The 17,827-nt window shown below is 38.7% G+C and overlaps 2 protein-coding genes across 3 annotated transcripts; both read left to right on the top strand.

Moving 5' to 3' along the window:
• The first annotated feature begins 1,449 nt into the window (after window positions 1-1,449).
• Window positions 1,450-4,774, top strand: LOC106161953 (uncharacterized). Its single transcript, XM_013539031.3, has 2 exons — window positions 1,450-1,952; window positions 2,305-4,774. Exons 1-2 carry the CDS (start codon window positions 1,733-1,735, stop codon window positions 3,090-3,092), a joined length of 1,008 nt encoding a protein of 335 aa, XP_013394485.3. The 5' UTR covers window positions 1,450-1,732; the 3' UTR covers window positions 3,093-4,774.
• On the top strand, window positions 3,358-11,750 carry LOC106161950 (malignant fibrous histiocytoma-amplified sequence 1 homolog). 2 transcript variants are annotated; one of them, XM_087000518.1, is made up of 4 exons: window positions 3,358-3,524; window positions 6,475-9,425; window positions 9,756-10,041; window positions 11,478-11,750. In XM_087000518.1, exons 2-4 carry the CDS (start codon window positions 6,569-6,571, stop codon window positions 11,584-11,586), a joined length of 3,252 nt encoding a protein of 1,083 aa, XP_086856644.1. In that variant the 5' UTR covers window positions 3,358-3,524; window positions 6,475-6,568; the 3' UTR covers window positions 11,587-11,750. The 2 variants fall into 2 exon arrangements, with proteins under 2 accessions (XP_086856644.1, XP_086856643.1); XM_087000517.1 differs by lacking the exon at window positions 3,358-3,524 and adding an exon at window positions 5,443-5,777.
• Window positions 11,751-17,827: the final 6,077 nt, after the last annotated feature.

Genomic DNA, 17,827 nt, shown 5'->3' with positions numbered 1-17,827 from the left:
ATAATTGCGATATGTGGTAAATAATTGATACCAGAAATAAAAATAATGTAATGGCCTGGTAAACGCGCCGGTTACAGTAGTTCAACCTAATAATAAGTGCGATGAAACCCGCCTCAAGTTAAAATTCGCGCATCAGTCGCTCCCATTACGGGTGTAGCAGTAAAATTTCAAATCAGTATCTACGTGCAGAGGATTATAATAAACATTAAGAGGGGAGGAGGCAAAACTAATGCGGCTGAGCATCAGTCATCCGCAGCGTGTCTCCTTGCAGCAAATGACTGAAGCCTAGGTGACATTTTCAAGTACCACGGGCGCCTATTATAAATTTATATCGCTTTTACTGATAATCCTCAAACGTGAAAAATGATGCAATTTTTTGTATTATTCATTCTTCTGTCGAGCTGAATGCTTCGGTCGGTGAAACTTAGCTTGATTTTCCACAGATGCTACATGTATCTAAGCACTTGCTGACTTGGATATTTCACTAGCGGTTACTTTTCTGAAGACCAATGGCAATATGTTTAGGGCTGTCATTAGATACACATGTATGACTAAGTCCTGAAATTCGATTTAATTTATTTAAACGAAATAATAATGGGCTAACAATTCTGTTTCAAAATATAAAAAACTTACCTAAATCTTGTTTAGTAAAGAAATTCCAATGATTTAACAACCCTCTTCAAGGTGATATTTAAAAGCAATTTTAATAAATATTACGGACACATTCTATAGTAGTAAGCAAAACATGGCTACTTCAGAAGACATAATTAAATTTCTTCTTGAGTTGTTATGTACTTTTAAAAACACTAAAGAGCACAACTTAACAGTCCAAAACCTTGGAAGTACTATTAATCTTTTGGAAATGTGTATAATTTTGGAGTAACTCAACCAGTTCTCAGTTTTTTGCATATATACGGGGTAGACGTATCTAGTCCTTTAGAAACCCTGAAGTAGCTGCAAGAAAACGTCCTAGGAGAAGTCCTAGGACTTTCACCCCCCCCCCCCTCGCTCTCACACACACACACACTGAATTGTGAGAAAAATAGCATTAACAACACCCTAAGACATGTTAATGTATTTTTACATGAACATTGAACGCATGGCTAAATGCTTGTGTGGCGTCCAAGCCTGTGATTAACAAATACATGTAAATAAAATACATGTAGTTATAAAATAAGACATTTTATTTACGTCGCACAGAAATAAACACCATTCAACACTGCTCCAACCCACATTGCATGATGGTATTATGTAATCAAGCTGGGCAGATATGAATCAAGGCAATATAAATATACATTACTTGACATTTACATATGAAGATAATTTAAATATATGATATTAACATTTAGAGATAATATAAATATATGAAATTAACATATGAAGATAAAAATAAACATCCGCTTATCCGCCGTCCACGTGGGTATACATACCACGGGGCTGATATCTAAATAAAAGGATTGCAGGGACCGATACAATGAATGAGACTGAGTGACTGCCAAGTGCGGAAGATGAGGAGGAAATCAGCCAATTACTCACAGAAAACGACTGATCCATGTCCCTGTCAATATACACGCAACCACAAACCATTCACGCAAATGAAAATGATTGGACGGTGACTCGCTGGCGCTGGGCATGATGTGGTGATATCGGGCTCGTGGACAGTGCATTATTTACTACATAAGCATTCCTCACGTGTCCTTGGCTGAAACATTTTACCCGTTCAAGGTGCATCATGTCATATACGAACACTATATACAAACAACTAAAAAGAAGACTCGAAATGGGTTTGAGATGGATATTGTTGGTAGCTTGTCTTGGGACAGTACTGTTATACCGTTGTGCAAGTCTGACGTTCTTAACAAAGCCTACGCCGTTAGCAGACATGGGTGGACGTTTGTCTGTCCCTGCTATTGGACCAGTTCTTTCGGATCAAAATGGAACCACCGTGGTCGGCAAGTATACTGATTAGTTTTCTAATGCTAGCGAGACTAAACGGACGCTTTTAGCACTACAACGGGAATGTGCCAGTAGTTTGTGTCACACAGGTGTCACTTTTTAATAAGGGTTTAAGATTAAAAGAAAAAATTAAAACTGATAATCAACAGGTAATGAAAAACAAGCTCTTATATCACACCTGCAGACTGTACCTTTCAAAGTGTCATCATTTTTATTTTATTATTTTTTTTTTACAGATTATCATAAACGTCATTATAACTCATGATTATGTGACGCATCAACAATGAATGATTGACATATTAAAGTACCCTAACGTGCTAAAATATGGACATACATTATATATTTCAGATGCAGATGTTACCTTCGTTACTGGATTTTTTGACATTGGGCGGGGCTCTTGGCCAAGATTTAAAAGAGATAATGACAAATATTTCACTTACGCCGAAAGCATATTGTCGCTGCAGTCAAAATTTATCGTGTTTGTTCCTGAAGAATTCAGATCACGGGTGGAAGCAATGAGAGCTGGCATGATGGACAAAACGGAAATAATTTCTCTCTCCAAAGAGGAATTACACTGCGCCCAATATTTGGACCAAGTCAATAATGTCATGTTCTCAGGCAAATTTAAAAAAGGCCACAAACTTCTAAAACACCCAGAAGGATTTTGCCCGTGGTACAACATCGTAACCAATTCCAAAGCACCGTTACTTTTAAAAGCCAGTCAATCTGGTCGCTTTAAAACTAAATTCTTTTACTGGATTGATTTTGGATACGGAGAGGGAAAACCTGGGCGCGTGCCTCCGTCACCTCTATGGTTTCCACAAAACATCATGGATCCAGACGATCACCGGGTAGTCTTTATTTTACGACGACGAGGTCAGCTACAAAGACTGAAATCCATTCGAAAGGAATATAAAGTGAACAAAGACCCTATATTTGCTGGTGGTTTCTTTGGAGGGACGCGGAGGGCGGTGGAGACGTATGTTAACCTTCATAAGAATATGTTTGAGGAGCTGCTAAACCAAAATATTGTTGACGACGATCAGACCACAGTAACCGCTTGTTATTTAAAAGAGCCGGACTTATTTAGATTGATCGATGGTGAATTTTGTGATGCTTTTAAATTATTCCAATGAGCCCAAATAACAATAGATTTTCACGAATGCCCATATTCTTATCGCATCTCTTTGTTTTAAACTTATGGCATATTTGAACAGTTATAAAGTAAAGACAAAATATTTTTCAAACTGTTTGTTAACTTTTTAAATATAATCACTTTAAGAAAAAATATATTGAACAGTGAACAGTTTTTATTACGTAAAGTAATTCCAAATGAGCCAAATTTTAATTATTTCTTGATCAAATAATCTAGCGTGTTTTAAAACTCCCCACCTCAATAGGCAAAAATGAATTAAGCGACAGATCTAGGACTCTTGGTACTGTGAAGCAAAAGGAGAAGAAGGGCTGCACCGCATCAGCTTATCGATGTACTGAAGTTGGGAAAGATGTGCTGACCGGAGTAACGTGACAGAGTTCCCCATGATAGAGAGTCCGTTTCCCATTCACAGGTAAGCCTCGCCCTAGATTTTGAGCCACTTCCGTCGGGCAAACCCTAACCGTTAAAACTAAGGGACCATTTCCACAGATATTTGGATCAATCTATCTCCCTGGGGAGTCTCACTAAGTTGCTATCAAACTAACCAGCTTAAACGTCTGTCACGCCTAGTAAAGCTGTTTCATCCCTAGCTTTACTCCTAGCTGATTTGGTAGGCGAGACAGACATTTAAGCCTTTTGAGCTGATAGCAATTTAGCGTGAACCCCCAGGGAGTTAGGTCGATCCAGATGGATCGATTTAAGTATGGGAACTCAGTCTAAATGGAGGGCGGACTTTCTGTTACGCGACCCTGTTTCGTTACACCGGAGTTGGGATTCTGCCTCATTGTGTTGTCGAACGCGGCTCTAAAACGAGTAGCAAAAGGTCTGGGATGTTTACCTATTTAGAGGACCCAGTCTTTAGAAAAAAACGTGGGCAGATAAATTGAAGAGGAAAAATTACACACGTGTTAAGACCTGCTTCGTTTGATCAAGGACGTATATTGAATACGTCCTTGGTTTGATCTACATGTACTTGCTATCATATGTATCTCTAGGATCTGCCAGTTTGGTAATTGGTCCATAATTACTACCATTGCTGGTAGTCACTGATTGTATTCACTGAAGTGGCAGATAGTTCACCTGTTAGAGTCACAGTAAAGATACGATGCACTGGTTTTCTGGTAACAAGATAAAACGATGTACCCAATATAATTGCACCCTTGAGGAAGGTGTAGTTTTTACCTTATGTTTATGGTAATGATAATCACAGCGCTGAGCTTTACGCGAAATAGAATGGATAACTGTCTAGGCGAAGGGCAAGCACCGGATTTCCATACTTGAAGCTGCTGGGCTGTGAACGGAATTTTAGTTCTAGTAACGCAGTCCGACCGGACACTGAGTCCGGGAAATGTAGGTTCTAGGTCTAGCGTTTCTAGGAATGGAGGTCCTAAATGAAGGAATATTTTACCAGGATGTAAAGTATGTTTATTTCGTTTAAATGTATTCAGTATCGATGTCAGTAATACATGTCCCATTAGGATTACTTTTCCTAAGGAACGGTGGTCTATTGTTACCCAGTACATTAGCGGAGTTGTGTACATAAAACGTATAAAAAATCCTCTTACGTCTACTTTGAATTTGATTCAGTTGCCAGAAATAATCAACAATTTAAAGGTGAATTGTTTATTAAATAAAACAATAACACTTGTAACGAAAAGCTGACTTGTGTTTCGTGGAATGCTTTGACGCCTCTAAATAATTCGTCTATATATTATTTAACTATGAATGACCCCCACACACACATACACATCTATAGCTTGTTAACTAAGTGATCTTTTACATTAGACAAATAGACTAAATTGGGTATTTCACATTTGATTTTGTAAAGTGACGGTGGTGCATTGCGAAGTCCGTCACACCTATGCAAATGCACTGACTGATCCTAAAATCTCACAGGGTCACGTTGAGATTATATGGCAACCAATACCCTAAGATGAGGGCATAGGTCTCTGTAGCTTATAAGAGAACTCCGAGTAATGGAAAAAAGCATGTTATGCTTTGATTCTGACCTTAAACCAAATGAAAATTGTTAAACATACACAGTTACACTCTATTGACCAAGTAAGCGTACGGTAACAAAAATAATAAAAACTTATGCACACATGTGAACATTTTTTTGTGTACCATATACCGGGATATGCAAATATATACAGGTCCGTAACCGGGGGCTCGGACTTCTTTTTGCAGGAAAAAGGTCCACTCTCTGGGTTAAATTTTATCTAGGTAAACAAGGGTTTCATGGTAAAAGGTCCAGATTTTCAGAAAAAGACCCCCCCCCCTTATGAAATTGCTGGCGACGGGCCTGATATACGTTCACGTTTTAAATGATGTTTTTATTAAGTCATCTACATGTAAAGTTGACATGCATTTATGCAAATTTATCTCTGGACTATATCAGTTGCTTAATATGACATTCAGTATTTAACACGTGTTTTTCTGCGGAGCATCTACATTCTGAGAATCTATGGAGAAACGAACAAAGGCCCCAGATCACAGACACTATGTCAATAACTAAATAACTGTTCTAGGTCAGAGCCTCTAAATCACAATAACCTCTTCCTAGTAAAGGCGTCCATGATGGAGCAGTCTGATACGATCCGTCTGATACAGAGCGAGAGTGCTAGGTTTGGGATAAGGATGCGAACACAGTAATCCAATAATTAAGGTAAAGGCAGTCAATTGATCTTATATGTTTGCATCCATGAATATAGTTTTATAGGGAAGTAGCAGGTCAACTGTCCCGTCTGTGAATGTGTGTATTTTTAATATCGTATTCTATGTTAAGTCATTAAGTGGGTGTGTCCCAGCATATAGTGTCACAGCCAGGTGTGACATGTAAACTGTGTCGTGGAACGGGCTTTTGGATGTAGATTGAACCAAGCCAGGAAATGGCGTTCCTCTCCTCCCTTAGACTCTGACGTACTGGTGCACCCGTCTCCACATCGATTTCTATAAGTATGCCCTAAGCGTTAGATTATCGCAGACGATTGCAGTAGTATTCGCTACTGTCTTATTGGACCACAGGTGTATTTTTACAGTGATTATTTACATATATTTCTTTGGCTGTTTCTGTGCAAATTTCTCGCCGATTTTTTTTAAAAGAAAGAAATGACATAAAAAGCCAGCTGATCTCTGTTGACTGCCAGAGAGCTATCATTGTTTGGACTGCATAAAGCGAACAAAATAAAGGGTTTATTATATTGAAGATGACCCAAATCGGGTTACTGCGGGGAACAGGTACGTTTACCCAGTCATTTTAAAAAGTGTTACGGTTTATGTTCCTTAAACAGTGTTACCGATTCTTTGATGTAAAGTGTCAAATTTCAACGACATTTTCATCTCTTTATGTTTCTATATTTTAGTTTTTCCGCGTCTTCGTAAGGATAAAAACCGATGATGAACCCCACCTAAGTCCATCGGCACGTGGAGGGCTATATACATGCATGCACCTCCACTATGGCTTCAGACTATGGAGACGAAGAAAAATTACTGCATCTCCAAAGAATTGAAAAATGTGATGAGGAAGATTTAACCGGAGATTTCACAGAATGGACATGTCTGCAGTTGGAGTACCAAGATATCACCACTCTTCCAGCAAGTATCGGCAGGTGCTGCCACCTGAGAATTTTGAATTTAGCAGAGAATGAATTGACGGTTCTCCCTGACTCTATTTTGCAACTGAAATGCCTCACTGAATTGTATCTTCAGTATAATAACTTCACAGATTTTCCCTCTGTTGTATGCAACATCCCAGAGATTAAAATCCTTAATGTGAGCGGAAATCAATTGTATAGTGTACACCCAGATGTCATCAATATGGTCAAATTAAGAAAACTGTATCTTGCTGACAATCAGTTTCTAGAGCTTCCAAATGCGGTATGTGCTATTACGAATCTGGAATTCCTAGATATGGGTAACAACGAATTGTCCGACATTCATCCTGATGTTAGCAACATGTCCGAACTTTCAGAACTGAACCTGCATGACAATAAATTTTCTGAGTTTCCAGTTGCAGTTTGCACTATTTCAAACCTACAAACCCTTGACATGAGTAGCAATCGTCTTTCCCATGTCCACCCAGATGTCACAGAGATGAAAAAACTTATACGTTTAGACTTATGTATCAATCTGTTCAAAACATTTCCTGAAGCAGTTTTCAATATTCCAGAGATACAGGAACTTGGCCTTGGCGTGAACCAACTGTCTAGCATTACAGGAGATACAACCAAACTATCCAAACTCAAACACCTGTTCCTTTACAGCAACCATTTTACAGAGTTCCCAGTTGAAGTTTGCCAAATCCAAACATTGCAATACCTGTGTGTATCGGAGAATAAAATCACCCATCTTCCCTGGCAAGTGAAGAACCTGAAACACCTGACGACGTTGAGGGTCGAGGGGAATCCCCTCGTGATGCCGCCCCTTAAAGTATGCGAGAAAGGCACCGGTGCTATATTGCGTTTTCTTGCCATCTTGGAGAAGTACGGAGTAGTCGAATGCTATAGAGTGCAGATAAACTTTCTAGGGGAGGTGAACAGTGGTAAAAGCAGTTTGGTCAGAACTCTGAAAAACAGGCAGCCCTCGCCAACAGCCGAAGCAGACAGAACTCAGGTCATCGAGCAGTTGCAGTGGAAACCCGAGGAGAACATCACTCTCAACATTAATGATTTTGGTGGACATGAAATGTACAGAGTGAGTTATCCTCTCTTCATTCATGACAGCAGCAATTCCCTGATTACTTTTGATCTCTCACAGTATGATACCAACAGAGAAGAGCACTACAAGAAGTATATTGGGTACTGGATAGATTCCATCCAGTCTCAGTGTCACGGGACGGACTCTAAGATCACACTTGTAGGAACACATTCCGACATGCTTAAAGCACCTGAAAGTGACACAAAGAATATTTCATTTGATGTGTTGGACAGAACAGTGAAATACGTCGAACAAAAGAAACGAAGGCTGCAAGGGCAAATACAGGAGTTGCAGGAGAAGAAAAAGAAGAACGACAACTTTTTGCCATTGTACGAAAAGAAAATCCGAATAAAAGAGAAACAGCTAGCCGAGTCTACTTCCAAAGTCCACGAAAGGATATTTATAACAAGCTCAGTGATCAGGGGAGGGTGTAGTGAACTAGAGCCCCACCTTAAAAGCTTGGCAATGTCAAGGCACGTTATACTACCAGTCACTTGGCTAAGCGTTATACAACAGATCGAAGAAAAGAAAAAAGATGAGAAATGCAGTACACTATCATGGACGGAAATACAAGGGTTTGTAAAGACTGCTATGGATCTAGCTGCTGATCCTGCCTCCCCGAATGTGAGAACCGATGCTGAATCACAAGATATTACGACATTGGCAGAAGACATTCTGGGGTACATGGCAAGTTCGGGAGATATTGTGTGGTTTGAGAAGAGCCCCACCATGAAAAATGTCATATTTCACAAGCAAGAGGTGCTAGCCAAACTGCTCAAGGCCGTTTTACACCATGACATGGACGCCAAAAGGATCGACCTTGAGCAGCATTCAACATTTACCTCAAAAAAGATAAAAGACACTCTTTTGGATCTTTATCAAAGGGGCACTGCAACCAAAAACGTTTTATGTTGTCTTTGGGGCGGATGTCAAGTTTCAGATGATGCTAAAATTGCCATGTTAGAAATAATGCAGAACTTGGAGCTTTGCTATGAGGTGCCGGGTCCATCTGGCGATGGAAATGCCACTTACCATTTTCCATGGCTGTTGGGAGAAAACATGCCTTCTCATATTAGAACAAAATGGGATAAAGATATATCTGTTGACAGCAGTCATCAAACCATGCAGATACGCTTTCCATATAAGTACCCGGATGGGATGTTTCAGAGGCTTGCCGTCAAGCTCCACAAACACGTGGGCATTTTCAAATGTAGCAGAGAGGACTGGCAAGATGGGGTCTACGCAAACGTTGGTAAATGCCAGATTCTTCTTCAGTGTTGTGAAGATACCAAAGACAAGAGAAACAACAAAGACTGGCTGGTAACAGCATCAGTCAAAAGCAAAGAACTTCTTGAACCATGGGACCTCCTCATTCAAATCCACGATGACTTTATGGAGATAGCTGAACAAAGTTGGCCTGGTGTGCCCTTTGAGAAGTACCTGGTGTGTCCACATTGTGTCCGGGAGAGAATCGAGGATCCCACTTTATTCCCTGGCGAAATCCTTGATAACCCTGGCAGTGTCCCCAAACAACAGAGCTGGTCATCGTTTGTTGTACCCTGTCCCTATGCCCCAGATGGAAGCATACCGGCAAGGCTTATATATCCAGCATTAGCAGGTACAGGTTATTACGGTGTTCAGAAAAGATTTTCCTTAGAGTTATCAGATTCGTTATTTCAAATAAGCAATACATGTGCTCTTAACAGATAACATGATGTAATCTGACGGGTGATAAGAAAAAAATAGTGAACTTGAAATTCAAAGATGTATCATTGGTTAAGGAACTCTTTCAACAACAAAAATTAATTCTCCTTCACAATGAACAGTCCAAACGAGACAGTGATAATATCTTTGGACAAATTCCTTAATACCTCCGTACATTTTCACCAGCTCACTCTGGTGTAGAAAGTAGGTATAAAGCATATATTGTTATATTGTTATTTTCAAGGTTACAAGGCAATGACAAGAGACCACAAACAGGCCTTAGTGAGGAACAGAGTTGTTCTGGTGGAAGGGCTGACAAATGCGGGTATTAGGGACTTACTGACCAGACTACAGGCGACAGGCGCTCTTACGTCCAGGGAGGCAGAAAACATCAAAAGCTCTGAGCAATTACGTACCAAGGCAGAAGAATTCCTGGACATACTGAGCAAAAAAGAGGACAGGGCCTTTAAGATTTTTGTTGACTATCTCGCAGAAAGCGGCCAAGCCCATCTCGCTGATTTCATACGAATGTGAGAGACTCTCTTGTTTTTGTTACATCATCTTTTGCGTGAATACTAGTACTTTTCCATTCTCATGTTGCATTCCAACATTCAATATTATTTATTAGATAATTTTAATGTCTTTGCTTTCAATTAAAATGTGTAAAACATTATTTGAATTACTCATACTTGGATCATATCCAAAATTTACCCAATTTGATTGTCATATAAGACAAACAAATAAAATTTAATGTGATTCTGGCATCTTCCATCTTTTCCTAACAATTAAACAATTTCTACATTGTTGAGTCTTAAAGAAATGAAACTTGCACTCAATAACTCTTTATCATTTTTCTTATTTGATTCCTCTTTAATTATCACTTGCTACTAGTTAAGATATACGTGTAAGCTAATACGTTTACAAAATACGGTATGTTTGAAAAGTTTTAATTGCCTTCAGATAAGTTCAAAAGAAGCGATTCATACAGCTGAGAATGCGCTAAAAGTCCTGGCTTGGATTCCTTTATCTTAAAAAATAAAACAAAATAGTTTCAGACACATTTATTTCCGATTATAACCAATCAGAACCATTCAGAGCGTTATTATTAACATAAACCTTGGTATATATCCTATTAAGAAACACCTTAATGCTCCAGGGGAAATAATAATCTTTGTTGTCTTAGGTACTTGTTATTTACATCTAAAATATCACCTATATTCAAATCTTTTGCGAGAGTGCAACTTAGATACACAAATTATTATGAAAATCCAAAATACTAAACTTTCTCAGAACTTGCATCGATTTCCATATCACAGACCACACTAAATGCGTGGAATCTGACTTAAAAATCAACTGAATTAAGAAACAACTATTTAACACAAAAATAAAAAACCTATAACCTTAATTTATAAATATGTTATATATGCCAAACCAAAAGTACTTAGTACTGCATGGATAACCAGGAGGATTCTTTTAATGGAAAGTTGTTATGTACTTTTAAAAACATCTAAAAAGTACTACTCCACTGTCCAAGACCGAGTAAGTACTATTAATCTTATGGAAATGTGAATTATTTAGAAGTGAATAAACCAGTTTTCAGTTTCTACATATATATAGACGTGATCAATTATAGTACCGTGTAGTTCTTCACAGACTTTGGAGACTTGTCACCTGGTGCCCCAAGAGAAGAGCTAAACAGTCACTTTAATTTGAATTTTTCATAACAGGTGAGTTGTTACAAATATATGAGCTACAACTGAAAAACGCGAATTGCCTGACTTAGTGGAGCAATCTTTATATTCATATCGGGTATTTTTACAAATACACATCGGCTCTGCTGCAGCTTGAAAAACTGAAAATCAATAGATTACCTGAAGATTACTTGCCTTAAAACAAAATAAACCCTTAAACGTATTTAGACGAAAGTGTTATACATTTAAACAGCCGTTACATGTTCATATTACAGGTCTGATAATGAAGGAACGCGTGGTTCAACTTGTCTTGCTGACGGTTCTGGTAACGATCTGTCTCATGTCCGCTGTCACAGATGCAGGTCCGCCACTGTGTTATTATGATTCACAGAGGGGGCTGTGTAGAAATATATGGTGTGAGGGCACTTGTGAACTGAGCACAATTGTTTCCAACGGAACCCCCGTCAACGTATGCGGTTGTTCAAATAAAAACCCAATACCAAGACGATAGATAGATCAATCAACCCAAAAACCTTGATTCCTGGATCCAAACCTGCCACATATGCATGAGTGATGGCATTTTGACAGCCGCTCTCAAATAGAAGACATATATATATATATATATATATATATATATATATATATATATATATATATATATAACTGAACTGTGTGTTGGAAATAATTGATAAATATGTCAATAAAAATTGTATGGGTTTGCTCCAGTTCCACAATGATTGAAATAAAAATCAAAATGTAATTAAGATGTTTTACTTGTGTACTTGTAATTGTTTTGTCACTTAAACTACATTCAATCATTGCAATGATATCATATAAACTCGTTATGATTTAGTACACGTTAGGGGTGTATCAAAGTAACGAGTTAAAATTTTTCGTTTGGTGTAAGTTGTAATTAAATTTGAAAATTTTTATCATGAATGGAAACAAATAATTCAGACATATGATAATTAATTGCCACCCAAACAATTTTAATTTCAAAATAATTACTCAGGAAACGCGGATTACAATATGTAACTTACCAAGGAATATAATGAAGTCGACATACATCATTAACGAAAATATGAGAACCCGCACGAAAATGCAGTAGTATCGAAGTAGCAAAAAAGCATTAACGCAGTAGTGGTGTGGAGCATATTTGCAGTAGAAATGCAGCATAGCCTACTGCAATTCTACTCCAAAAAGTACATAGGTTTGTACAGAGAGGAGCATTAATGCAGTAGATTAGCAGCATGATAGGAGCATGTTTCAAATATGCTAATTAGCTCCCCAATCGAAGCAGATTTGAAGCATGTTTGCAGTATGATTGCAGTAGTCTACTGCGCTGGAGTATCTACTGCGTTTTCTTGCGGGAAGTACCATGAAACCCGTTTCAAGTTGAAATTCGCACCAATAAGTCTCTTCCATTTCCTGTGAAGCAGTAAGACTGCAAGTCATAAAACGTGCATAATAGGTGGATAATAAACATTAAGGTGCGAGGACCGAGAACTAATGCGACTGAGGATCACTGAGCAACACTTTGTCCCCTACTACGTAATGTCTAAAACCTGACTACCGCGGGCGCCGTATGATGACATCTTATACGTTATTCCTTGTGATTTTTCTGACATTGACGAGTGGCGTCGAGTATGTGACGTTATGGTATAGGACACTCTGAATGTATAGATAGCAAGATTATCAAAAAGCATCTCTGTAACAAGTGATAAGCTCCCAAAACAAGGCTTCCCTGACCAGGGCCGACCAAAACAGGGACGACCCATAACCACGAAACCTAGACAACAACCTTTAACTCACAACAAAACCTGTTTATTTTCACTACATTTGAAATATTTTAATATTTAAAGTAAATTTAATTGTTAAAGTATGATGGTGAACGGGATGGGGGAATATGCGATGGCTACCCATCAACACCTTCCATTTAATGAATATTTTTTGTTCTATACAGTTTGCAAACTGTCTTTCTTGGCAGCTTACTGACATTTATATAACCATTTATTTCTTAATTTGTATAAAATCATACTTAATTTTGTCTTAGTCGGCCAGCGTTCTCTGTGTGCTAGGTGTTAATTGGCTTTATTTTATCTTTAGCTTAGATATTTTAATACCAGTACGTGCAGCACATCAGGTATTTTGCCTCTATTGCCTGTCGCAATAGTTTTTTTCTGTAATTGGAACAGAAAAGCTTGTTGAAGTTGATTATCTGTACGTTACGGTTTTTATCATGGTTTATATTATTTGTACAGCTACCTACCGGTATCTCATGCGAACTGTATCTTTTTAAATGTGTTCGGTAGCAGGTAGGCAAGTTTAATCAACATATCAGTATTCATCTGATTACTTCACAAAGTAATGAAACAACACTTATTACCGCAATCTGAAATGAATTTGTCGCGGTCTGAGATACTCATCTCTTCAGTCATTTTTTGTTCTTTGGTCTAGTTGATTGCAAAGAAAGGAGACGCGGCGAGTATCAAGTTCTTTCATCATTGGTTCATTTGATATACACAGGTATTTTCTGGCTGTTCACTTGGTTTGAACATTTCTGTTCCGCGACTCTGTGCTGAAATGCAAAATCGTATAATTACAAGGTAGGTAACAGTCACACAACCAGCCAGACACTGAATAATCATTCTCTGTTTAGCATGCTCCCAGGGGGCTCCTCAGGCATATTTGAAAATACGAGGACAGCATGAGATGGAAAAGAAACGAGGAAGGGGTCCATAAAACCAAGTGATAAAACTAAAGCAAATATGAAAATGTGGATGTTATGGCTATATTTAACGTGATGATTATATACCTCTACTGTGAACTTGTGATGAAATTCGAGCGATACTTACCAGACGGCGGGGGGTCTTTTTCTGAAAAGGTGGACCTTTTACCATAAAACCTTTATGTACTTTATCAAATTTTACCCAGCGTGCGGCTTTCCCCGGCAAAAAGGGCCTGTTCGTTCCGCCCCCTCACTGGTCACGGTATCAAGTATATTTTAACGGATTTCATAAATTTTTTATATATTGTAAAATCTGAACAGCAGTGTATATCATTAAAATGAATCCTAATAGGTCATTGTTTTGCTCTGGGAACTTTTAGGAATAAACGATTGAGACATGGAGGATTAAGGATTTCATTTTATCACGGGTTGCATGTGAACCCATTAATTGTTCCTTCCAGATTATACCTGTAACTTGTATTTTAAATCTTACAATTACATTGGGCTGGGGATCCATGCTTATGTAGGATGTGTGTAAACGCGATTTTTGAAAACTATCATATTTATACGTATACAGTCATTATAACCACATTGCTTTCTTTTTACAGGTTGAAAACCAAGTTTCAAAGAATGGATCGTCTGCTTCGAAATATCATCTACTGCTTTTTGGCGCTTGTGGCACTTTCTTTGTTCATCAATCTTTTTATTTTCGCCCGTCAAGAACCCCTTCCAGTGACTAATGGGAGTTTGGATGGGAACCGACCTCTTGTTGACGTAAATAGTGACGGCAGTCAACGTGACTGCAAATGCAAGGGGAAACAAATCACCAACTTGGGTAACAAACACAAACATGCTGCTCCTATAATCTCACGAAAGTTGCTAGGAGACGTTCTTCCAGACAGACACACTAACTTCTTGTATCGAGGTATGTCGGATTTGAATCCTTTGAAAGATATTCTTCCCTCTTCAGCAATACCAAATGTTTTCCATTACATCTGGTGTGGCAGTAGAGTCTTTGAATTTCAACATTATTTGAGCATTCTTAGCGCCTTCAAAATTCACCGAGCGGACAAAATTGTCATCCATTTTGAAACGCTGCCTCAGGTTGACAAACACCGCTACAACCAGTGGATTAACGACCTTAAAGAAGAGGTGCCAATTTTAGTTTTAAAGAAAGAACCAGATATGGCAGGATGCCAAACAAACGACTCCAAAAAATTAGATAAAATATTAGACGTCTTGAGTGACCATGGCGGAGTATACCTCAACGAAAACGTCATTATATCAGATCCTCACTTTCTTATAAGGAAAACACAGCGTCTTTACCTATATTTAAAAGACATGGTGATATCTCAAGCGACTTTAACGACAGCTATTGTTCAAGGTTCTATATGGGCAGACAGGAATGCGGTTACAAAAGGCTTATCAAGTGAAAATTTTATTGCCGATTTATTAAATAAAACAGATAGTAAACTCCCTGCAATGTCTAGTAATTGTATAACACATATAACTCACCGTGAATCCAACCATCCCTATTGCCTGCACATAGATCATACACTTTATCCTCATCAAATCTGGGAACGAAAGGACGAATTTGGGGCTTTGTGCAGGCGACTATTTTATGGTTCAGAAGAGATCCCCTTTCCTGTTCCGTCATACGAGACACTGATACCTAACATTGCTCATTACGTGTGGATGGGAGGTACAGAAATGCCCTTTTTAACATATTTAAGTGTGAAAAGCACATTAAATGTTCTGAAGGTAGACGATGTATATTTTCATGGAAACGAGGAACCCAAAGGCTCAAATTGGGACAAATTAAAAGGGGATCCAAGGGTGCACTTTGTTTTTCGAGATTGGCCGGAAACTATATTTGGAAATCCGGTCAATGATTATTCACATATCAGTGACGTTTTTCGGGTTGACATATTATTGAGATATGGCGGAATATACACAGACTGGGATGCCGTCTGGGTGAAGCCCATCGACGATTTACGTGCCTATGACGTGGTTGCCAATGCATTACGATTGGACGGATTGGCATCCTCCTTTTCCAGATACATTAAACATGGGTACTCTCCTTGCAAACAAGAACGCGAGATTTCTGCATTATTTTTTAGATAGGCCTACAATGAGGCGTTATGAAGACACTGGGGATTGGCATTACAATGCTTGTCTCATGCCTTACAAAGCATATGAGAGACACCCTGAAACTCTTTTTGTGAATAAGCATTTACAAATTATGTGTTTTGAATTCAAATGTCATCCAGTGTTCAAACCTGGTTATAAAAACGTCAACATACATCACCTTAACAACGCAACATTCGACTGGCGAACTGACGCATACGCATACGCAGTTCATTGGACAGGACCAAGCCCACCAGAATTTGAAAATGAAGATACTTTAAGACGCTCAAACTCCATGTTTAGTGAGATTGGAAAATACATCTTAGATAAAAAGTAATAGAGTAGCTAACTATACGTATTACTAGCATTAATGGACCCTGTGTAGTGGATATGGCATGCATTGTATCTGCAGCGTAGGCCAACATTAAACCAGGTTCTAGATATCAGTATTGCCAGCTCGATCTTGATTTCATATATAACCCATATCAGCAATACTGACTCTAGCCACTAGAGACATACTGGGGGTGTGTTCGGCAAAATTTTGCTCGGGGCGCTTCCATATTTGAAAGTCACATGTCTCGTACGTCACAGATCCGCCTTGAGCTGACGTCATCTCGTGCAGGCAAGACAAAGAAGCAAAGTAGGGGGGGTGCGAGCTTTCTAAAGATTGGGACGCTTCGGATTGCAAGGCCGACCCTCACCCTCTTGGCGTCAGGTTCGGGGCACGCTCAAAAAAATGGGTGTTTTTGAGGGTGATAGACCCCATTTGGTACGGTTTACAACTATGATTCAGCTAGGCGTTTTTTTTTTTTTTTTTTTTTTTTTTTTTTTTTTTTTTTTATCGACCCACCCCACCCACCCCACCCCAAATCTGCCACTGGTAATCATCGGCAAAGATAAAAATGAATTGTATACTGGTTTTCGAAATCTGGCGGGAGCAGTATTTTGGACAATTGTTATATATTTTTAATAGTCAGTTTCACTTTTTTTGCAGGAGTTCTGTAGTGTAGTGGTGATCACGTCTACCTTACACGCAGAAAATGACAGGTTCGAGACCGGGCAGAACCAATTATTTAGACAATTATTTAGACAAATGCTACTTATCGGGCGTTGGTGAAAAATTTGTTATTTTAACACACACACACACACAAACGAACGTGATGCCAATTTATTTTTTCATTGCAACTTCATACACTGCGCAGCCCTCCATAGTCAATGTAGTTTTGCAGATAAAGAAAAAGTGGATTTGGAGAGAACCATTAGTACAGTGCCGCCGGAATGTCCCCTTACTTACCCTCCGGGTCGCTGCGGGTTGTACGGACGGCCTGGCTCGGTTACTATGGAAATAACATTGTCATCCATACGCTGTTTGGTTTTTGTTAACAATAGTTCCATACCCTGCCCGTCGTGCAATTATCGTGACAAACTTTCTGCTAACAAAAGAGCCTAACCCTAGCTCGCTGAGATAAAGATCGAAGGTGAGCGTGGTCGCAATTAAGTGTTCGTCCAAGCGTTAATTGACCTTTAATGCGCGGTGGCTTCACTCTGCTTTGATCACTCTACTCTGATACGGAGATTTTAAGTATAAGAACTTGCCAACAGTGATTTTTAAAAGTCACTTTACCAAAAAGATTCGGTGATGACAGCAATTTTCGTGTACATTGTAGCTATGAATTGATTGAATTTACATAGAGTTTAATAAATGAATTTATGAATTTATTAAAGATCAAATTAAACACTACTCGTACTTGTACATGTAATATTTATTAG

Source organism: Lingula anatina, chromosome 1 (assembly GCF_051362555.1).
Source record: "Lingula anatina isolate TDL-2025a chromosome 1, LinAna3.0, whole genome shotgun sequence".
In the NCBI taxonomy this organism is placed as follows: domain Eukaryota; kingdom Metazoa; phylum Brachiopoda; class Lingulata; order Lingulida; family Lingulidae; genus Lingula; species Lingula anatina.
The sequence above is the reverse complement of the archived record's forward strand: the minus strand, read 5'-3'. Positions and strand labels throughout refer to the sequence as shown.